This window comes from Python bivittatus, unplaced genomic scaffold (assembly GCF_059951505.1).
Source record: "Python bivittatus isolate LINGU-HERP-01145 unplaced genomic scaffold, Pbiv_v1 ctg000850_np1212, whole genome shotgun sequence".
In the NCBI taxonomy this organism is placed as follows: Eukaryota; Metazoa; Chordata; class Lepidosauria; order Squamata; family Pythonidae; genus Python; species Python bivittatus.
Window position 1 is genome coordinate 38617994 of NW_028277112.1, and position 23981 is coordinate 38641974.

Genomic DNA, 23981 nt, shown 5'->3' on the forward strand with positions numbered 1-23981 from the left:
AGATATTAAGCAATAGTATGTTGATTTGCTGAGTAGTCTTTTGTTTAGAGATCCTAGCTTGCACAGAAAAACAGAACACGCCTGGGGTAAAACTGCCCCAAATGTGCTTAAACCAACCAGTACAGCCCTTATCAATAGCAGAGAATTCTGCATATGGCATCAGGGCATAAATAGAGGTCTCTTCTTCAAGGGAAATCTCTTATATGAGGCCAGCCAGGCTGAACCACTGAACCATCTGCAACTGAGGGTGAGCAGGAAAAAGAGAAACAGAGGGTCACATGCCCCCTTCTCTGCTGCTGTCACAACAGTAACCCCAAGCCACTTCTCAGTCACTATAGGTTTCTTTCTTCCCTGGCTGAGAATAGCAGACAGAAGAGACTGCCATGTAAGTATGTATGTTTGAATTAAACCAGCATCCGCAGCTATCCGCAGGACCCGCATGGGCCTGGGATGGAAACCAAACTGGTAGCTCTCATGGACAACTGGTGGCTGAATTGGTTTTAAAATTATTATTCTTGTTTACCGTACGTGCCTTACTGTTTTGTCTTCAGGACTAAAAATGTCAAGTTCCCTCAGTGTTTCCTGTCAGGACTTGATTTCCAGTTCCCTGATCACCTTTTTGCCCTTCACTGAACCCAGAATTCTTTTTGAAGTGGAGTGCTGGCATTATCAATGCTTGTGTATCAAATAATATAGATTCTATGACGTTACCTGGTAATCTACTTTATATTCTATTTGCAACATATGTAACACAAAGCTGATTATAATCCTCATTTCCCTTTTAAGTATTAGGTTCATTGTCTACTTTATAGAACTGGTTCTGATCTCTTACATTTTCTGTGCAATCATTACAACAATAGATTTCAAATGATAAAATTAGTGTTCAGTCCTTTTAACATTCTTACTCTAAACATTTGATACTTTAAAATTCAGATATGTTAATCACTATAATATCTAAGAGGTAGGATAAGAAAAAAAATTAGCAGACCTAGTATGAGTACAAATTCTATCTAAAAAGAGAATTAACTCTGTTGAAACATTGCATATTTTGATTGTATTTGCATTGGCATATGTAATGTTTATGAAGTGAAGGTGGGAATCATATGTCAGTTACTAAACTTAAATCCCATAATAATATTGTTTTATATAAAATTAATGGAATTTAATTACAGTGGAAAGGAAGAAGTTGTCAGCTGTCTTGTCTTCAAGACCCAGAAATATGAAACTTCAAGAAGCATTTGTTCTGAGTCATCACAACACTAGTGTTCTGATTATTATAGTATTATAGTAATATAACCTAAGTTGGTAGATATACTTTACTTAAAGATCTTTCTAAATGTATTTCCGGCTTTACAAATATGGGTAGCCTGTTTTGCATTATCTACTGTTTGCCTCATTTTTTATTTGATAGTTTGAGTGATGGAAATATACTTTGCAGTCTTTTCTTTTTAAATTTATTCTTCCAGGAGATATATGTATTTTCTTCCACTAAGGCTGAATTGAAATTGAAATTGTTGAAATTGCTATGGTTTTTGTTGAAGCCAATATCAAATCCAGGTTTGTGGAGTTAGTGGGTAAAATTATCTCAGTGCTGTTTCCTCTTCAACCCTCCAGTGTCCACTTGCCTTCCAACAATGTGACCAGACATGCAAATGAGCTTGCAGAAACAGCTATTCCCTTCTCTTTTTTTGCTTACCTATGCTCTTCTTTAGATTAAAGGTAGAAAATGGCAAGCAAGAGCAAAAGCTAAAGGAACAAAAGTAATTATTAGTAGGTATATTGCCATGGTCTAAATTTTGGCATGTATACAACCGTGCCAACCCAGTACCAGCTGTGGTATAAGTATCACTGATATTTATATAGCCTATCATAGCTTCTAGTACAAATATCTAAAAAGGGACTTTCTTGTTACTGAATCCATCCTCATTCTACAAATGATAAAGGTGTTTCAACAACACTGTTTGTTGTGCTCATCTGAAGTACAGAAACTGAGACTCCTGGGCTACTTGTCCCGCAACTCCAAGTCTTGAGCGTATCCCCACACCAACTACCAGAAGTTGTTACTAAATTATAATTTTTACTATGATTAAAATGTATTAATCATAGTATAATATTCAATGGACTTAATTAAACTTTTGGTATCCCTATTCCAAAGCAGGGGTGTGTGTGTGTGTGTATGTGTGTGCGTGCATGTGCATGTGTAGCAATCATACTAAACTGAAAAACCGTTAAGTAACTTTAATTCATTTATTAAAGTTAAATTGAAACATGCTTCCAGCACTGTTTACAAAAATAAGATAAAGTACAAAAACATGAAGTGATTATTTTATTTCATTAAAGTTTGCCCTCTAGGGTAGGATAAATGATCTTAAAATAAATGTAATTTCCAGGATACTTTATATATTGTGTGGAATTCGTACATACATATCCAGAAAATACTTTAATGAACTCAGTATATTGTTTTGTAAATATCAGCAGGATTCTGTATATTGTTGAAAAAGATGCAATTGTCAGTTAAAGGTGAGGGTTAAATTTAAGACACCTTCACTTAGTGCAAATTCTCTATTCTGGCCCTTTTGGAATATTCTTATATAACACATTTAATTAATTGGATTGTTTTGGATTCAAAATATAATATATTTGTAATATCTTCTATCACTATCAAACTGATTTGAAAACTTTGGCATGTTACTTCTGGAAAATGTACCTTGATCCTTTTTTTAATGCTAAATTGACATTGTGGTGTAGTCCAGATCTCAAAGACAATTAAAAATTGGTTGTGGAAGATCTGAATGGATGTTGGGATCTTTTACATTAAAAAAACCTAGTGGATGATAGTGATAAGCTTTTATCATTCTCCATGTTAAAAGATAAATATCATTTGTCAGTTGCTGCCAACAGGCAGTATTTACAGTTACATTTATTGACATCTTGATTTGGACCAGCAGCATTTTCAGCCTCAAAGTCAGCTAAGTTATTAGATGGGATCTTGAGTCAAAAACCCAACAATCAGTCTTTATAAATACCAGTTATTCATATTTCAATTTGATGTGTAAATTGATAAGAAATGTAAGACCCCAATTTTGTCTAAAAAATAAGAAAATGTTAAATTTCAGTACTAAACATCTCATTAGATCTTAGATTACAGATTATGCAACAAAAAATAATATTTCAAACTTATTGAACCTCACTTCATTTGTACAGAAGAATGAATCATTGTGTTGTTGGAGATGCAACCAGAATAACACTTTACTAAACCATATGTTTTTGCAATGTCCTAAAGTATTTATTTATTTATTCATAGCCGCCAATCTCACAATCAAGTGACTCTGAGGGGTGTGCAATAAAGTTAAAAACAATATACCGTATTTTTCCATCAATAAGACGCCCCTATATACAAGATGACCCCTACTTTTCCAACCCAAAATTAAGAAATCAATATTTTAAAGATAGTGGAGAACACATTTTTATTTAGTAATTAGTTAACATTTACCTGATACACTCGGTGGGAGAAGGTCCAAACCGTCTCTCTGCAGCTCTATTTCCATGCTCTTTTGCATAACTGATTACATTCAATCACGAGTGAAACTGCCGATAGCTTGTCTCTGCGAACAGACTTCCTCTAATTGGTTTGTTCAGCATCAGCTGATGTCAGTTACATAAGGCTTGTGATTGGAGGAAGTCTGTTTGCAGATTCAAGCTATTTCACTCATGATTGGAGGCTAGCAATAGGAGGAAGCCTGTTTGCAGAAACAAAGTATGGGCAGTTTTGCAACCGCGCGGTTCTCTCCTCGGCTGACTTCCTTGAATAAGACGCCCTTCAATTTTTAGCGTAAGAATTTTAGAAAAAAGGATTATCTTATAGTCGGAAAAATACAGTATACAAATTGATATTAAAATTATTAATATTAAAAACTTTAAAATGATAAAAAGCACAAAACTAAAACAGAATAAATAAGAGATTGGGTGAAGAGCAGGTGTTAATTACATGGGAGCCATCTCAATATTTCGTCAGTTATTATTTTATGGGAAGAAGTAATTAGATATATTAATTTGATTTGAAACAAATCAAATTAATATTTTCAGATGCATATATTCTACTGAACTACATAACTACAACATGAAAGTTGACTGCTGGTCAATGGAAATAGATTCTCCGTGTCTTTATTATTGCCAAGAAATTAATTTTCAACATTGGAAAGACAAATTTATGGCTCCAATTATCCAGTGCGTTGCATATCTTATATTACTTGCATCCTACAAACAAGCTGCCTATAGGCATAGATTATGTACGAACAATTAAAATGAAATGTGGTTATCTTTTATTGAAAGTGTTATGTTAAAAAATTCATACTTCCCCGTCCACATACACATGAGCAGTCATATATATGCATTGTTTTCTCTCTCTCTCTCTCTCTCTCTCTCTCTCTCTCTCTATATATATATATATATATATAATCTCTCCCCCTCGTCCTGTTTTATTATTTATGCTGATTTTTAAAAAACAGTTGAAATACTTTACTACATTGGTCTGCATTTTTCAACAAAACAAAATTTTGTTTCATCCTTATCAGCTGTATTGAGTTTGATCCATAAGATTTAAAAATATATAGTGTGCATTGAATCAAAACTCTTTAGTTATATTTATTCTAAAGGAAGCCAGTACTTGCAGAATATTGCTTTTTTCCTGCCATCATTTTAATTTCCTAGACTGCCTCAAGATCCTACTGGGATCTGTGAATGTTCCAGGGAACACAGCTAATGCACAAGCAGCTTCCTGACGGACTTTTCTTTTTTTAAGAGTGATGTTACTCTCTGTTCCTGATGGGCACTCTCTGGGCTCTGGAGATTCTGGAACTACAGTATCCCACATCTAAGGCTGAAGCATCAGGGTTGTTACTGCAAAACTGTATACAATGATGTTAAACAATTACAAGCTGAATTTCAATTATCACTGAATGAAAAGCATTTTCTTCTCAAATTATAAATTATAAATTATTTTTATGTCATTTTAATATCCTTTCATATGGAAATCCATATGAATTATTAACTTATACTTTGCTTTTCCCCCCTGATTTTGCCAATCTGAAGAACAAGAAACCTTTTAATTGTTATTAAAGAAAGTCCATTTTTATAGTTTCCAACTTCATCTTAAATGCCATCTATAACTTTTCTCTGCAGATATAGCATTAAACAGATAAATGAAATATAAGTACCAAATTTTGACTTTTGCTGTATCTAATATTTATGGTTAATCTCTGTGGTTTACAGTTTTATTAATATCAAAACGTCTGTGGTTGCCCACTGCTCTCCCATTCTAATCTCTCCAGGTCACTGCTTCTCTCTTCCTATGTACAGTATTTTGTGCCACATAAAATTAAGCTCCTTTCTTCCAGCGAATTTTGTCTCTGTTGAACTGATTAAAGAAAAGTGAAGGGGAGAAAAATAACTGTGAAGAAAGATTCATTAACTAAATTCATTTTCAACTTGTCTGTCAGTCATATAAACGTTGATGCTGACTTAGGAAAGACTTTAATTTTCTTTGTGGAAATTTAATGAAAAGAAAATACTTCTGAAGTAAACGTTCTGTAATTGTGTTTTCTGTCATCAACACGTAAAGCTTTGTATAACTGATTCAAACTAATCTCTCAGTGAGCCACAACTGTTTGCAGGATCCGTCTTAAGCATATACTATAATCCCTTGGAATTGGAATTTGTCTCATTCATTAATATATTTTTTAGCTCTCTGGTTGGCCCCATCTTTTTAAAGAACTGTGATTTTTCCCCCCTAATAAGATTAAAGGAGAGGAAACAGAGGTAAGCATTTCATTACAACTTCTGGAAAACCAGATCCATCAGGCTCTTCCATTCTTAACCCTCATATGACAGCAATCATTTCAGCAGGATGGAGGGGGAAAAAGAGGAACTGGATCTGCTGAAAGACCAGCTATTTTATTTTATCTCTCAGGCCATTATGAACATTATTGTAAACATTATTGTTTAATGTTCCTACATTCACTTTCTCTTATCTCTCCACTCCCTTTTTCTTCTATGTTCTCCAACACTCTGTTTTATTGATTATGGGTAAGTTGGCCTGTTTAGCCTTTCCAGATGAGAGGCATGGCCGAGAGAGAGAGAATGAGAGAGAGAGAACAGGACTTTTCCATTGTTTTGCTTCCTTACAAAATTCTTGGGAATAAGTTTATCCAATATAGCTGTCTGTTTTTCTTTTCTCTTTTTTTTTTCAGCTATAACTTGCTTCTAACCATTAGTGTCTTAGAACAGCTGAAACAAATCTTCTAGGGATTCTGCATTAGAGACCTCATAGGTCATATAAACACAGTCCCTATCCTTAGTCTCTACTACTTGCACAGCATCATTTTTTTAATCCTGATCCCAGCATTACTTGCCTCCCGATATTTGTAGTAAAGAAAACAGGCTTTGGAACTTTCACAGATGAAGTTTCAAAGGGACTGCATGAATTGTTCTATTTAGGATGCAATTTTCTTTATAGATTAAAAAAAAAAAACCTTTAGGGTAAAAAAAGTTTAATGTTTAAAAACTGATCAAGTTCTTAAGCTATTTCTATTCTAGATTTTTAAATGTATAATGAAGAATCATAACTGTATCATTGACATCATTGTATCATTTGGAACAGACAAAATAACTTCAAGCTGTTCCCTGAAGAGCTATAATTAGTATTTAATAGTGCAAGCATAGCAAAAACAAATAAAGCAAAACAATAAAGGCTGCTGGGTGAAACACAAAGTCAGTCATGTACACACACTGTATTTTCACTTTAACTAGTTTTTCAAGCTATTTTAGTTGCCTAATCTCCATTCTTCAAAGAGAAATATTCTAAATGTTTCTACTACCAGAAATATGTTTTGAGATCCTGAAAACTGTAAAATGATTTATAATGTCTATCCTGCTCTTCATTCATAAACAGGGTTTACACTCATTAAAATGATTAACAAAAAATTAAACATTATTTATAATTTTTAAAAGTACAGGAGGGATGCATCATCTCTTTTAAAATTATTATAAAATACAGGTAGTCCTTGCTTAATGTCCATTCATTCAGCAACCATTTGAAGTTATCACAGTGCTGAATGTAGGGACATACGACTGGTCCTCAAACGTCTGGCCATTGCAGCACCTCTGCAGTCATGTGAACAAAATTTGGGCCCACTTGGGCCACCTGCATTTACAACTGCCTTTTGACCACCACTCTACCCACTGCTGCAAGTTGCCCCCCGCCCCCTAGCCACTTCTATACTGGTTGCCACTACTGTACTGGCTAGGGCCTTCTTTTGCACTTGTGTAGCTGGGGCTTCCCTTGTGTCCTGCCCAGGGCCTTTTTTTTGTGAAAGAAGACACCAGCTGCACCGGTGTGAAAGGATGCTGCAAACAGGCATGAGAGAAGCCCCAGTTGTACTGGCAAATAAGGTGCGAAAGAAGGCCCTGGCCAGTTCAGCAGTTGCACGTGGTGCAGTGGGCAGGGCTAGGCAGCTGGTGGCAGTGGGTAGGCGGATAGCAAAAAGGGCAGAGATAGAGGGGGATAGGCAAGTAAGATACCGAGGCACAGGGCTGGGAGGGACGAAGCCAGGAATGGCTTGGATCAGGGTGGGTCCTTGCCTAATGACCAATGGGGACTGCCAGGATTGCCATTGCTAAGCAATGTGGTCATGTGAGGTCGCACTTTATGACTGCATCGCTTAGTGACAGAAACTCTGGACCCAATTACCATCATTAACTGAGGACTACCTGTATCAACAATGAAACAGAATAGATGACTCAGCATGGAGAAGTAATCAAAGACCTAGGAAAGCAGATGTGTCATATGGATGTTGAAAGTTGCTTCACACGTGAATATAACTGAATAAGGAGGAAATCTCTGAAGTTCTTAATTGCCAGATAAATACATAATGAGAAAAGTGCTCTATCTATTCATACAACTATATATCATATTATATGCCATTCAAAATTAAGACTGGATTCACATATTTATTAAATCTTGCTTTGTGTAAGTGTGGTTTATTGAATAAATCACGATTTGCTGGGCTCAGACAAAAGTAAGCCATAAACCATAATTTACAATCCACAATAACTAGTTTTACACAATGCAGTATACCAGAACCAAGGAACCATACCTTAGCCTAGCATGATGTATGAATTTATGGCTATTGCAAACCTAATAGTGTTAAGCAGGAGAGAGTTGCTTTTTTCCCGGAGTGCTTTTCTAAAGAAAATCCCTTTTTCTACCTGCCTTCCAACCTATGCTGTAAAGATATAGATTCCTTCTTCTAGCTATTTATAAAAAATGGATGTGGGCCCGTGATCTGGTATGTTTAGCCCTTTTTATCTAGTTTAATCATATGATTGGTGATTATGTGGTAGGAGTTTTAGGTTGGAACATTTATTATATATGAACAACATTTACTATGACATGATCTGAAAGCAAGAACTTGTGGTATAGTCATTATCTAGATGGGAGACTACCTATAACTTTATGTAAGCCATACTTAATTCCATGGAAGGAAGATGATATATAAATATAAAACAATTTAAAAAGCTACTCCTCACTTCAGGCTGACTATAACCCGTTAGGACAGCCAGGAACCAAGGAAGTCTCCTCTACCACCTGTCTACAATTGCAAAAATACAGTAATTAGGTTGCAGATAATTGGCAATCAGATCTTAAAAGAATGCAAGATTCAGCCTTTTAGGACAAAGTTCCAATGAACAGTAGCAGGAAAAGAAGTGAATTAATGCTTGCTATGTGCTCGTGTCTCATCAGGTCGTACTCGGTTCCTTTTATCCACAGAGTATATTAGATCTAAACATTGCCATGAGCGAGAGAAGAGTGGTGAATCATTAGGACCCTTTCCTGACAAGCAAGTTGTACTACTACTACTACTGCTACTACGATGATGATGACGATGATGGGGAAAATAATTAAATTGTGTACTGGGTAGATCTATTTAAAAACAAACAAACAAACAAACAAACAAACAAACAAACCCAGCCCTGAATAGAAGTTGGTAACTCAGGGGAAAAAAAAATAGAACCATTCCCACCATCTGTTGTAACAGCATCTGCAGCAGGTATTGTTCAGCAAAGGCAGGAAAAATGCAATAAGGAGGCATTCCTGCATAACTGTGAAGTAGCCAATCACGGTTCAGGGAGTAGTGTAAAAAAAAGTAAAATGTAGCAGTCAAAGCAGGCAGCAGCGCTTGAGTTAAAAAAAAAAAAAAGCAAGAAAGTATTATTTTTTGAAAGCAGAATGGGAAAATCTGACCAAATATCACATCCACGGTGGGTGGGAAGTGAATACAGGGCATCATTGTTCATTTCTGCCCTTCAAAAATGGATGGTAGCTTGTATTGGTGATGGGACATGGATAAGCCTAGTCTGGGCATTTGTCAGGAGTACTACATGTGTATGGTGTTGCTGGAAGGAACATTACACCTGATTATATCAGTCATTAAAGAAAAAATTCATTTTATGACAAGCTGTGGCTGGGGTGGGGAAAATGTGGCCTTACAGATCTTGCTAAATTATAACTTATCAGCAGCCCCAGCCAACATGGGTAATGGTAAGAGATACTCCAAACTGTAGTTCCTCACCCCTCAGTGTCAAGTAGATTTCTTTTAGCTTCCCTTCTTCCATTTTCTTCAGCCAGATTCAATACTTAGCATCAAATAAGATTTAAATTAAAACAGTACTACCTGCAGTTTTTAAGAAATAAATTCCAGTGATAGAGCATTCCCATCCAGGTCAGAACTATAGTACAGAAAAATACTGTTAACTCTTCCTTCTATTCTGTTTTTCTTTTGTCTCTTCTATTTTATTTTTTGAAAACAGTCATTTGATGAAAAGGAAAATATTATGTTTTTCCCAGGCCTTCCAAGCTCTAAACCAGCCAGAACTGCCTGTAGCTGTCTTTTCAAAAAGGAGGAGGAAAAGAGGTAAGTTAAGATGAAGACATGTTTTCTACTGTATGTCATCTGACATTTGCAGGAAGTTTTGAGGCCTTACTAAATTAATAATATATATAGTGTAGGGGTATAAATACAATAAATAATCAAAAAGGTTAATACCTAAAGATAAAAGATGGTGCTGAGGAAAACTGATTTGCCTGTGGCTTGAAAAGTTTCAAGGTACCCTTTAAGCTAATATATTATAGATACCCAGCAAACAAAAATCTAGACTGTCCATTCCTGAAAGGCATGATTCCTGGATTTTTCAGTGATGCACTGAAATTGATATATGCCCCAAATATGCTAGTTTAAACATGTGCTTTTTTGCAGTTTTTAAAAAAAGGCTTTATAATGTTCTCTCAATTATTTTTAAACAATAATTTAAAGTTGAAATCTAAATTGAATGACATGTATCTTAAAATTGAATAAATGAATATGAAAACAATTGAGAAATGAACAATTAACTTCGGGAAGCATTTCTACAATTGTGCCTGACTCTGTTAACTCTGTCATTCCATCTTATTCCAATGACGAAATATCAGCAGGCAGTAAGAGTAATTAACATGCTGCCTTCTGTGGCATCCTCGGTCTTTTGAGACTTCAGGAAAGTTACAAAATGGGTGATAAATAAGAACAAAGAATTTTCTGCAGAGAACATGTAAAAAGATTTTAAAAATTAAGGTAGGTTAAAAAAATTATAAGAAAGTGTGTATCTCCAGAAAGCAGAGAAAAAAATGCAAGGCCATTGTAAATTTTAAAAAAGGAGCAATATCTTTGGTCATCTTTAAGATTGCCCAGTGAAAGAGTTTATATTTTCAATATATATAATATGTATGTCCTATGATCTATAAAAATGAAATGCAAGCTTATTATATGGATAGTATTAGATATATATATATATATATTTTAATCTGCGCTCAGTCGTTACTGACTCTGCAGTGACTGCTTGGATGAGTCCTTTTGCAGTTTTCAAGGCAATTGTTTCGGAAGTGGTTTGCCAGAGCCTCCTTCCTAGAGCAGAGCCCAGCTGGCGAGCGCAGGAGGCGGAGTTTCCGTTGCTTTGCGCCCTTTTCGGGCGCACACGGTTTTTCGCGCTTACCGGCAACTGCTCCTGACTCCTTTTTTTGCAAGGCGCCGCCAGCATTTTTCCTCCCACCAGAGTGAGAGTACCCATTTATCTACTCACGTGAGTTTTTGAACTGTTGGGTTTACAGGAACTGGGGAGGAAACAGGAGCTCACCCTGCTAACGCGAAGGCTAGACTCGAACCGCTGAAGCGTCGACCATTTCTGGCCGGCAACTTGCAGCATCATTAAGCCGCTGCGCTACCGCGTCCCCAGTATTAGATATAAGATATTTTAAAAACACTGATTATATCAAAAACGAATATTTATAAATCTAAGTAGTTTATGCACTTCTGTGAACTCTGATATATGTACAAGTGTTGTGGAATTCAATGAGATCAAAGCTTTTCTTAAGTGTACATAAGTGTTAGCCTAAGATCCTTATCCTAAATATACTTAATTAGATTTTTTAAAATAAAATTTATCACATAGGATCATACACTGTTGAAAAGTTAGATATAATAACTAAGCATAATTCATGTTCACACTTGCCATTTTATAACTCTTTTTGAATTGTCTTCCATATTGTGAAGTTTGATACAGGTAGTCCTTGCATGTGACCTCAGGAAGAAGGCCTTGCGTGGCCAGCAGCTGCTTCATGAAGGGCCAGGCCAGGCATGCCTCATCAGTAGTGGGAGGAAGATGATGGTGAAGGTCAGCTGGGGGCAGCAGAGTGCAGGGTGGCAGGGGAGGTAAAGTGAAGGGTGACGAAGTGCAGGGAGCCAAAAGAGCAGAGATTAGGGGTAGATAGGTGGGCGAGGGGAGTTGAAGCGCACCCTGTGGTTGTAAATGTGGGGGGCTGCCAAGAACCCAAATTTTGATTATGTGACTGGGGGTTCTTCAATGGCCCTAACTTCAAAGACTGGGCATAAGTATCATTTGTTAAGTGCCATCATAACTTTGAATGACTGTTGAACAAATGGTCATTAAGCGAGGACTATCTGTAATTGTTTTGTAATGCTAAGAGAGCCTTCAGTTCCTATCCACACTTTGAACATATACACCAATGCCAAAGTTGGGGAAGCAAGATAGGTGAAAAGGGCAGCACTGATGAGAGGGGAGGCATGAACAGGGGAGCAGTGTTCTTACAAGAGGCTCAGCAGCACAACATCTGATCATTAATGTCCATCAAACGTTTGGCTCTTATCCAGCTCGCTAAAGAGAAGGATATGCTGGGAACAAGAAGACGGTGAATGTGCCAATCCAGGCAAACAGCCAGTATTTGATTTATCTTTCAGATCTTATCCTCCCTTCTTTGTAATGCTGAGAAAGATTTGCCATGACAGAGCTGTGCAATATTTCACAAGGATGCAAACTAGCATTTCCACTATGCAGTTCTCTGTTCAATCTGATTTTAAAAACTCTAGTAAAGTATTTTAAAACTATTGCAGTTTCCCAGAATCTGATGGATTTTATTCTATAAAGTGTCTTAGATTTGGCTAAATGTAGAAATAGAGGGTATTCTTCAATACATCTTTTATCATTAAATTATCCTACCTCATTCATAGAATTTTACAGTATTTCAGAACATCTTGCACTTGTGCCCCTCCCATGTTTCCCACTGCTTCTTACCTCTTTTTCTCTTTCCACATAAAATCCATTATAGAGGAAACGGCAATAGCTGCATGCACAATGCCTTTAGCTGATAGCACTAGGAGCTGTCCATCTGAAAGCACCCAAAATAAAATCATCTTGCAAAAAAAGAATGTCAGATAAACCAACACCCACAAGGTCTCAGGAGTAGTTGTCTTAATAGATAATCCCTTGAACTAATTACTGAGGTATTTTCAATGCAGTCTACACCCTACATTTGCTTCCTTTTGTTCTAATTCAGTTCTACATCTTGTTTCAGACATACGAGCTCACTTTTCCCCCCAATAAATATTAAATAAAATAAAATGCCTGGATGAATTAAATCAAAAATAATTTAGCTCAGTTCAGGTTTCCAACAGAGGTCAACCACATGCCTCAGAAAACCCACATGATGATTAAGTTAACAGTTCTCTCCCACTCTTGCTTCCCAATAGTCTTTTTGTCCATAAGTGGTACTGAGAAGCATTATGCCTTTGAACATGAGAGCTTCGTATAATAATCAGTTATTTGAATCTCATTGTTTATATAGCCAAAATCATACTGCTTACAGACAAGAGGATGCTTAAGCTCACTTCTGTAAACCTCAACTATGCAGAAATGACCCCTATAAGGAAAAACAAATCCAACAGAAGGCCTCAAATATTTTAATTATGACTACATGGGCTTAAATACTTACTGATTGTTGACAGAAAATGTTGAATGGGAGAGAAATGAAATGGAATAACTTAAAAGGACAGCGGAATGGAGATCTAAATCTTTAAAAAGTTAGGTAATTTCATTGTTCACACTGAGAAGTTATTTTTAAAAGTAATTCGGATGAAAAGAAGAGCTGCTTATAGAATTCAAAGGACATCCAATGTAACTGGGATTAAGTGCTTTATCTCCAAAATTAAACAGGGAATGGGAAGAGAAAAAATCCAGTGGATGAGGGGATGGAAAGGAGTGGCTGGAAGATGAGCAAAAATGCTCCACAGTTAAACTTGTTTACACCAATAGTGAACTTTCCCCTGCCCCCATATCACTCTATGCTGCCAAAAGATCACCATCCATACACAAGAAGGGGAACAAACATACTTGGGAAAACAAGTAAGCAAACATGTTTATTGTATTAGCCATTGAGCATGACGCTATAAAAACAAATATACAGGTAAACTAGATTTTAAAATTGGGAGCAATTTTTAAAAGTTTAATCAAGATTTACAGAAATTAAAAAAGCAAAACATGAGAAGACGCAATTAGTAAAAGCAAAAAGAAGCTTCACTGACCTACCAGCCAGCCAAGTTCTTTCCTCGTTAATCACTATTAATTTCAGACCCCACGGAAAAATGTTTGCCATTTTGTTGCCTATTCATGTTACTTCCATAGAGACTTTCTTCATAAGTTAGTTACTGCTTCAGTGGGATAACTTGTCAAGTTTATCTGTACCTCCTGTCCCCATAATGCTGGCCTTGTGCTTTACGTAGGCTGTGATTTAGACAGCCTTTAACCCTTTGTTTTCTATAGTTTCTCTTACCTTATTTAACAGAATGCTCTAACAATGACAGGGGGAGCCCCTCCTTCATGATAGAATCAGGAAGGGAAGGGGGAAAAATAGAGTATCGCTGATCCTTGGAACTGGCAGTTAAAAATTGTCTGTTAGAAATTGCTGGCTTGCTTGAAGGGGAAGAGGTAATGTTGTCTGAGCCTTCCTTGTCCTGTGTACACAATTTATCTGTCCTCTAAACTGACCTACATACACAATTAATTATGGTTAATTGGTTTGCCCATCCAATTTATATTCCACATTTCTGTATACTCAACATTAAAAATAAAAATCTTATGTTACAAACAGTTAAAATAACTGCTAAAACTAACAAACTGAGAATGCCTGGTTGAAAAGGAAGATCTTGATTCTCTTTTTGGAAGCAGAAAGTGTGAGGCTGGGTGCAACTTTGGAGAGAGTGCATTTCACAACTGGGGACAGAATAAGACAAGACCCTCCCCGTGTGCCTGAAAAATAGACCTCAGAAAGTGAGGCTCTTCTGCTGACAATACTGTCCGAACAGGTTCATATTAAGATATGCTGTTCTAGAGGTATTTTAGAATTTTAAGGTTAAAACTAACATACTGTATTGTCATTTGAAAATATCTGGCAAATAGTGCAGAACTTACAAAATGGGCATTATACTATCCCAGTATTGTGACCACATTAGTCAACCTGCTGTGCTCTGTACCTTTGAATGTAAACCCTTGTAGACTGTACTGCAGTAGTCAACTCAATATAAAATCAAGGCCTGATTAATTTCTGTTAGGTCAGACTTGCTTAAACATATTGTACTTGGCACACTGAAATAATTGTGCAAGCATACACCTTGTACAATTATTATAATACAGTACAATGCTGCAACTTGGATATCCAAAGATAGCTGGAGATCAAGGGGAACCCTATCCAAAACAGGCTCTGGTTTCCTATTCACCAACAATACTTATTTTCAGTTTATCTTTATCCATCCCATTATCAAAATAAGGCAATGGTCAACTCATATGTCCTGAGACAATCTGCTAGGTGTCCCCTACTTCAATGATGTCAGGTGGGCTCTTGTACTTTGTTCTGGAATAGTCTTCACCCACAAATTTGATCATCTTCCACACTATTGGCTTTGCACAAGCTATTTAAAAACATAATTATTCCAGAGAACATTTGGCACATGAAGTTTTGCCATCAATTTTATTGGTTATGTTTGTATGTTAGCTGCTGACTGCTTGTCTTCATTTTGTTTTATGTGTGCATTATGTATGTTTCATTCTGTTACATGTATTGTCATTTTTTATTTTATGTATTACACAGTGGATATTTTATTATATTGTTTATGTATATATTGTCTAGGGTCTCCAAAACTGTGGTGAACACAAATCAAATGAAATAACCAATTCCTTAGAATTAGACAGCAAGGTACAATAGAACTAGAGGTCATTGGCATTTTGCTCCAATGCTCAAGATAATTTATCCCAATGGTTTCCCCATAAGACACAGTTCAAAAAGAAAAACCAGACCAGAACCATTGTGAAACACACCACCAAAACAAAAGGACATTAGATCCTCCAAAGGGATATCAGGGTTCTTCCTTTTTTAACTGATAACTTTGATAATTCATCAAAGGGGTCATATCTTGTCCAAAAGCCCAACTGAAATAAGTCTGAAATAACTGAAATCATTCATCAATTTTGCAAAGCCATCACTTTCTCAGAAGAATTGTGTTTTCCAATCAATTAGTGAAAGGTTTCTTTAGTAAAAGTCTTACCACTGCCTTCTTTAATTACCTCCCTCAATCAGGGTCAGTCCTTCCCTAGCTAACATAATCAGCCAGGAGGGGCAAGAATTGAACAAACAGGTATAACACATATTTTCAAGATCCACAAGCTGAAGACATCTCAAAACAATTGGACAAATGGTTGCAATAATCTTGCCTCAGTGTTGGAGTTAACACTGAGAGAACTTTATCTGCAAAGAATGAAAAGGCTTTGTTTGCAAAGAAATGTTCACATAAATTATTAATTGTTTGGACTCCCCACCCTTCACATTCTGAACGAATATGGTACATGTGTAGTTCCAGCCTATTTTATGTCAATGCAATGAAGGCAGAAAAGTAAACATAGAATACAAATATGTTTTTGACTTTGCTTGATCCAATTCACTCTGAGATGTCTTCCATTCACACTAAAGCTATTATTCCTTCTGCTTATTCATATTTGGGTTATTATTAAATCAAGTGGTTGAGTTGGCTCTGTGAAAGGGAAGAGTATTTTGAGGAATTATGCTGTCTACCATCTGAGCCATGTCCTTATTTCATAGATCAGCCATGATTTCCTCAGTATGTCCCACAAAATAAAGTCTGTAAAAAGCTTCTTCTTTCCTTTTGTATGATTTTACAATGATTTGGTTGTGAGCTGCCCAGAGTTTGGTACAAGCTGGGTAGATATGTAAATGTTTGAAACTAACAAACAAACAAACAAATCCTTGTTTTCAGTTTGGAACCCTCCATTTACCCCTACAAAGGCCCATTTTGTTTATTCTTGAGATCCTTATTTCCCAAATTCTTTTCCCTCCAGCTTTATCCTTGATCTGACCTACTATATTTTGCTGTTTGGGCGTGGGGGGAATCACAGCATTCCTACTATGGTCAAGAAAAATGGTTTAATGGGAATTTCTGGCAACAAAAATACTCAAGAGAATATTGGCTGTAAATATTTATTAATACTGGAATGCTTCCTAAAGTAGAGAGAGGTGGCATATATTACATATTTCTTTTATTTATGTTTTAAGAAACACACATTATTTTGAGCCAGACTTTTAAAATAGCATACATCTTATTCTATCATTAAGTGTAAAGAACAGAACCATGGTTCTTTAGGAGCCTTTTATTGCTGATTTCTTTTTGCAGACTTTAGAACAGCACCATGTAATGATTTAGATTTGTTTCCAAAATGGTGTTTCAGACCATGCAGGTTCATGAACACAGCACCTGTTGGCAACTCCTGTTTGCAGGACAGCATGGCTGCACCAGAAGCCAGATGGCAGTTCCTGTAGTAGTCACACAATCTGAGAAAAGATGCTGCTGCTTTAATCAATTACTAGTGGTATTGCATTCATTTTCCTATACATTTGGAAGCACCCTTTCAGAACTGAATTCAAAGCATTGCACACCTCTGTTTTAGATGTGAAAACAAAACTTATTGTCAAAATTAGTTTCTTTTTCTATAACTGTAGAAATATTTGTTTAATAAACCATTATTTCATGTTATTTTAATTTGGATCAAGATTTGCCATAGCAAGTAACAACATCGACTATGTGCCATCAAGTTGGTGTTCACTCTTAGCGACTGCAAGTAGCAACATACATATGATTTAATGGATGTCATGTGTATGAAAAAAAGTCAGGATTGTTTCCTCTGGCCACCTTCCATTTCTGCCTTGCATAGTTTTCAAACTCATTACAATACAGTAACAATTTCTTGGTATTTTCTGTTAATAAGTTAGGGTAGATTGATGCTATAACTTCTGCAAATGTGAACAGCTAATTAGAGTTGATGTCATACTTTTTTACATGAAAGCCTCTGGGCAAAGAAAATGTAAAGAGATGATTAACATTTTTTTCCAAATAATAAAATTGACCACACCCAAAGCGTGAACAATCTGCTGGCTGAGTGCTCAATTTAATTTACCAGGTCTTAATTAGATTTGCAAATGATAGAAACTTGAAATTCTACTGCAAAAGCTTTTGAAAAATAAAGTATTGGCTCAATTGCAATTAACAAGAATTCATTAAGTAAAAACTACCTCCATTTTTAAAAACAAAACATCGCCCCCTTCTCCCATAAATAGTTATATTATGTTACTGGGGAATGTGCTGCAAATCATAATCTCCATTTCATTACTTTGCAGGGAACAGTTCTGATTTCACTTCATTTACTATAACTATAAATAGATGTTATGTGAACTTCATCATTATTTCAATATATGATTACTGCGGTGAGATTGCTATATGCACAGACATGGAAAGATTCAACACTATCCATTATGGAGGAATGGTTGGTGAAGTTGATAGATTTTGCTGAAAGGGATAAATTGACTTCTTTGATTAGAGAAAAGACACTATCTACATTATTGGTGACTGGAAGCCATTTATTTATTTATTTATTTATTTATTTATTTATTTATTTATTTAATTTTTCAACCGCCCAACTCCCCCCAATGGGGGAACTCTGGGCGATTCACAACAAACATTAAAAACATAAAATATATAAATACATAAAGCCTTAATTAAAAACATTACTAAAAAGAAGAAGGAGAGACCAAGAGGATGAAAAATCTGAGGCTGAAGGCAGAAGGCCTCTATGGGGCTAGCCATCCCCATGCTTGAGGTATTCCCACCCCACCCCAGGCCGGGTGGCAGAACCGGGTCTTCAAAGCCTTATGGAAGGCCAGGAGTGTGGGGGCTAATCGCACTTCCGGGGGCAGAATGTTCCAAAAAGCAGGGGCTACCGCAGGCCAGTCGAAGTTCTTTCACTGAGGGGGTCCGAAGCATGCCCTCTCTGTGTGATCGGGTGGGACGGGTTGAAGTCATAGGGGAGAGGCGGTCCCTTAGATAACCTGGTTCCATGCCATGTAGGGCTTTAAAGGTGATAACCAACACCTTGAATTGGACCCGGAAGCAAACTGGCACCCAATGCAGCTCGCGGAGCAGAGGCGTTACATGGGCCGTCCTTGGGGCTCCAACAATAGGCCGTGCGGCTGCATTCTGGACCAGCTGTAGCTTCCGGATACTCTTCAAGGGTAGCCCCATGTACAGCGCATTGCAGTAGTCTACCTGAGAGATAACAAGGGTGTTATCTTATGGACTTTTTGCATAAAAATGAAAAAAATGAACTTGATATTTATGGTTTTGATGATTAGACAGGATAGATTATAGAAAGAAGAGAGTCATGATGTAACATTATAGAGAGAGGTTAAAATATATTTGTACTTATAACTGCTGTGAAGAATATCGGAAGCCATTTCTTTATGTTATCTTCCTTTTCTATTTTTTTCTAGCTTTTTTCTTTTCTTGCACTTTTTGCTTTTTCTTTGGTTTATTTTTTCTTCTTCCTTACTTTATATTAATTTGTGTTAGCTTTTAGCTTCTTTTTTAAAAGCTTTAATAAAAATTATGTTAAAAAATCATTTGGAAAAGTAAGGACTTTTCTCTTTACATAACTGAAAACATATTTCTTTCATGCCAGATTATTATATGCTAGGACATTTGCAACAATAATGAAACAGAAGTCTAGGGCTATTTGCTGAATGCAGCTACAGGTAGTACTCACTTAACAACCACAATTGGGACTGGCAATTCCATCACTAGTGATGCGGTCATTAACTGAGACATCACATGACCATGACTTGCAATTTTACTGCCAGCTTCTCCATTGACTCTGCTTGTGGGAAGCCAGCAGTGAAACAAGCAAATGGTGATCACATGATCGTGAGATGCTGCAACAGTTGTAAATGCCTGCCAGTTGCAAGTGCCCAAATCTCAATCACATGACTGCAGGGATGCTGTGACGGTCGTAAGTGTGAGAACTGGTCATAAAATTACTTTTTCAGCAGCATCATAACTTCGAACAATTGCTAAACAGGGCAGTCATTAATTAACTACCTGACTAATTTGGTGCAGTGGTTAAGGCATCAGGCTAGAAACCAAGAGACTGTGAGTTCTAGTCCCACCTAGGCACAAAGCCAGCTGGGTGACCTTGGGCCAGTCACTTTCTCTCAGCCCTAGGAAAGAGGCAATGACAAACCACTTCTGAAAAACCTTGTCAAGAAAACTGCAGGGACTTGTCCAGGTAGTCTCCGAGAATCAGATACGATTGAACAGATAAAAAAACAACAACAACCTGACATTTATATCTTGCCTTTCAGGATTATTGAATTATTTCATAGTTGATCTGGATTTACCAGAGTTCTAAATGTATGGCTAAAACAGTTTTTATCAGAAACAATCTTGGACTACTCAGAAGTTTTAAGGTCTTAACCCATACCCATAATATCATCACTGAACAATAGTGCCGATTGAGTCCTGAGCAGATTGCCATTTGAATTATAGTCAGCAAACTTTTTCACTACTTGATTTCCCCCAAGGATACTGAAGAGTAACAAGAGAAGTGAATTATATTTATTGTTCATTGTCTAACTGGCCCAGTTCTTAAGTGTGGAATGCTGCTGGCATCACCATACCTGTTCTCACCAGAATCTTAACAGGGTTGAAGCACCATTCAAGGTGGGCCAATTTATCCTTGGTCTACCCAGGCTATAGGGTTCCTTAAGAATAAGCAACAGTTGTTGTAAAAAACTATAATATATATTGAAAAAATGATTATATGTATATGTTTACTCATATGCATCTGTAATCATGCACATGAGAGCCTGTTTGCTGTAATGGACTTGTCCAGGCAGTCACCCGAAGAATAACTTGAAGGCAGCAAAATTAAAAAATCAGGCATATGCCCACAAGTCCAATCCTAACTGAAAAATGCTTTTCACAATAAGAGGAAAGAAGAAAGTTGTAGTGATCTTCATAAGAGCTGGTGGATTCCAGAATCCCTTTGTTGGCACAGGTGGCATTTTTGCTGCTGTTCTTACTATCTACTCCTCTCTAGTCTTTGGGAATCCCATATTTGGACCCCGGATTTCAGTCCCGACATCCAGTTCTAGCAGCATTCCTGACTGCCGTATAATATTTCTCTATTTTTAATATTATTTTTAATATCAGCAATATACTTTATGATATTACTTTTTAAATAATAATTTATGCACAGATATGGTGTGTATATGACATACCGTTCTGACCCCATTCTCAAAGGCCTGGCGTGTTAAAGAAGCTGGTCCATCAACTGTTTTTCCATCATCATCAGGACCCCAGCTAGCACTGTAGATATGTATATGCTGGGGATTGAGGCTCAATGATTTTGCTTCTACCATGTCTGTAACATCACCATCTAACATCCGCACTCCTTAGGAGGGGGGGGAAAAAAGAAAAAAATGATTTGACATAATGCATTTATATGTCCACTTAGCAACAAATACTCCTTGTTAGTGGCTTACAAGAAACCAACATAAAATATTCAAAATACAGTGGTACCTCGGGTCACGAACGCTTCTGTTCACGACCAATTCGGGTCACGAACAGCTCCATTCGCAAAATTTTGCTTCCGTTCGCAAACGCCGGATCGGGTGATGAACAGGATCCGCGGCCATTTTCCCTCCCATGACACGTGGTCGTGGCTTCCGGTAGGGAGGGGGACTCTCCCTCCAAGCAATAACTGCCTCCCCACCCGCCTTCCTGTCCTCCACGCCAGAAATCGTCGAGCAAGGTTAGCGTTCTCTCTCTTTGTACTGTACTTTGTGTCATATTTTTGTGGTTTAAAAAAACAACATATGGTTCAGAACGGATTAGCCGTAATTACATTGAACCTTATCGGAAAATTTGATTCGGGTCGCAACTAAAATCGGTTGGCGACCAAATTCGGAGGGGTCAGAACGGATTAACTGTATTTACATTGAACCTTATGGGAAAATTTGATTCGGGTCGCGGAACGAATTAAGTTTGTGAACCGAGGTACCACTGTATAAGTCCCCCCAATTAAAAATAGCACTAGTAAAAAGCAACACCCAAAACTTTCCTTATGACTATGACAGCATAAAACAAAAAACAGAATTAGAATAAATAAATATTCTAGACTCTTAGGGTTGTTTGAGAGGCCTGGTTGAATCAAATGAGCCTCTCTGTATATCTTATTTTATAACTGCGATGCCACCTCAAAGATGGTCCTGTTGTTGGTAACCGCACACTTCATTTCATTAGCAGGAGCATCTTGAGCACACTAATTGTTTAGGAAAGCTGCTTCCAAGACATTAAGGGCTCTATGAATAAGAACCAAAACTTAATTTTAAGTTTTAAGTTGGGAAATTGAGACAAAGTACAGTTAGGAAAAGCATTGGCACAACAACATGGGAAAGAGACAAACTTTTCCACATTTATAGTCACTGACAGAATTTTCAGTTCTTCAATCAGTTAGGCTTTTATTCATTATGTACCATTCTCTCACTCATCTTTCTATCTACTGCAGTAACTTATAATGTCTACAAATACATAAAACACACATAAGAGTAATTAGTATGTCTGTGAGAGCATTCAATAAAACATGAACAAGTAAAATTACAAAAAAACAGTTACTAGGCCAGAGATTCCCAAACATTCTCAGTTTGCGACGCACCTATTGGTTCCAAAACTGTATGTTGCTCTGCCCCAGGGCACTGCAGCAAATTTACTAACAGTTACATTTATTTAGTAGAAAAAAATCCTTCAGTGCCCCTGTCAGTTCACTGCAGCACCATGGGGTACCACAATGCAGTTTGGGAACCACTGTACTAGGCTGTTATCCAACTCAAATACTTGCTAAAATAGAAATATCTTGATATGCTATATAAAATTAGGAAGGAATGGAGCCAGACATCTTTTGCCAGGAAATTTAGGAAGTCAGTACTAAAAAGGCTATGAAATCTACCCAGGGGATGGATTGCAGAGTCAACAGGCAGACAGAGGCCCGGCTAATCTCTTCCTTCATACGCTCTATTCAGCAAGGAAGGAGCAATGACTTGGAGATGTCACTGAAGAGATGGCATGGCCTCTAAAAAGAAGTCATAATCAGAGGATGAGGTGGCACCAGAGAGGCCTCAGAAATTGTCCCATCTCGCCATCTATGATAAGCTGCTGGAACTTATACCCTAGATAGACTACCTGGATCCAGATTCAATTAGTAACCTGACCTTCCTCTTCTCTTCCTTGCTACCTCAGTTAACTTCTGGACTTTTGTTAGGCACTGCCTTGCCTCAGTCCTTGCAATTTGTAATCTGGCTAGAAGGAAGCCTACCTGACTGCCAAACACTGACATGCCTTTGCAGGGAAAGACAGCAGTTGCCTGTAGCAGGAAACCAAGCTCAACACACAACTGCTTCCCTTTGGAATGGGTGACATGCAAGCAAAGTGAATAAATAAAACTAAATAAATAAATGTTGAACAATATTAGCATGCTTCTTCATGTTGAATCAGGTCATGGGTCAGCAGTTGCTCTTTGGAGAAGCTCTATAAGGAGGACCTGATCCAAAATATCAGGAACAAGTATCTGGACCTGCTGTTTCTCTCAGAACTAGAGCCAAAGTGGCTGGCATCTGCCATGTTAATCCCCTATAAAATCCTGTCAGAAGTACTGTCAGAGGTATTAAATTGTCATATAATAATTGCAGTGCAATTTAATGTTTTGTTTTTGCAAGTGATGTATTCACCTGCAAACACAAGTTAAGAACAAAACATATGATTGCTGTCACCAAACCTGTCTGAAAATCTTTATTTATAATTTGGAATAATTATACATTTACCACCATTAATTGCTAATCTAAAATACATCTTCATTCAAAAATGACATGTAGTCCCATCTCAGTTCTAGCTGGTGATGATGATGATGATTACGCTGTCCAACATCCAACAAGTCTGGGTATCTCATGAGTAAAAATATTTTTAAAAATACAGTAAGAGACAAAGACAAAAGGAAAAAAGAAATGACAAGAACTGGACAGGAACGAAAAAGAAGCAAACTCACACAATCCAAGGGGATGTTTGTCTTCTGCAACAGAATTTCTATTATTTCATTGGAAAGAATAAAGTTTCAAATTAATGCTATACTAAGATGTACAGGAAGCCATGTCT

At 37.0% G+C, this 23981-nt stretch overlaps 1 protein-coding gene across 4 annotated transcripts in view; it reads right to left on the reverse strand.

Moving 5' to 3' along the window:
* The window catches only part of PCSK5 (proprotein convertase subtilisin/kexin type 5), a 243739-nt gene that overhangs the window by 120498 nt on the left and 99260 nt on the right, over positions 1-23981 (reverse strand). For all 4 annotated transcript variants that reach the window (XM_088129839.1, XM_088129838.1, XM_007428170.4 and 1 more), the window contains exon 7: positions 21056-21228. In XM_088129839.1, the coding sequence (XP_087985965.1) occupies positions 21056-21228 (173 nt within the window). The remainder of the gene's footprint in view (positions 1-21055; positions 21229-23981) is intronic.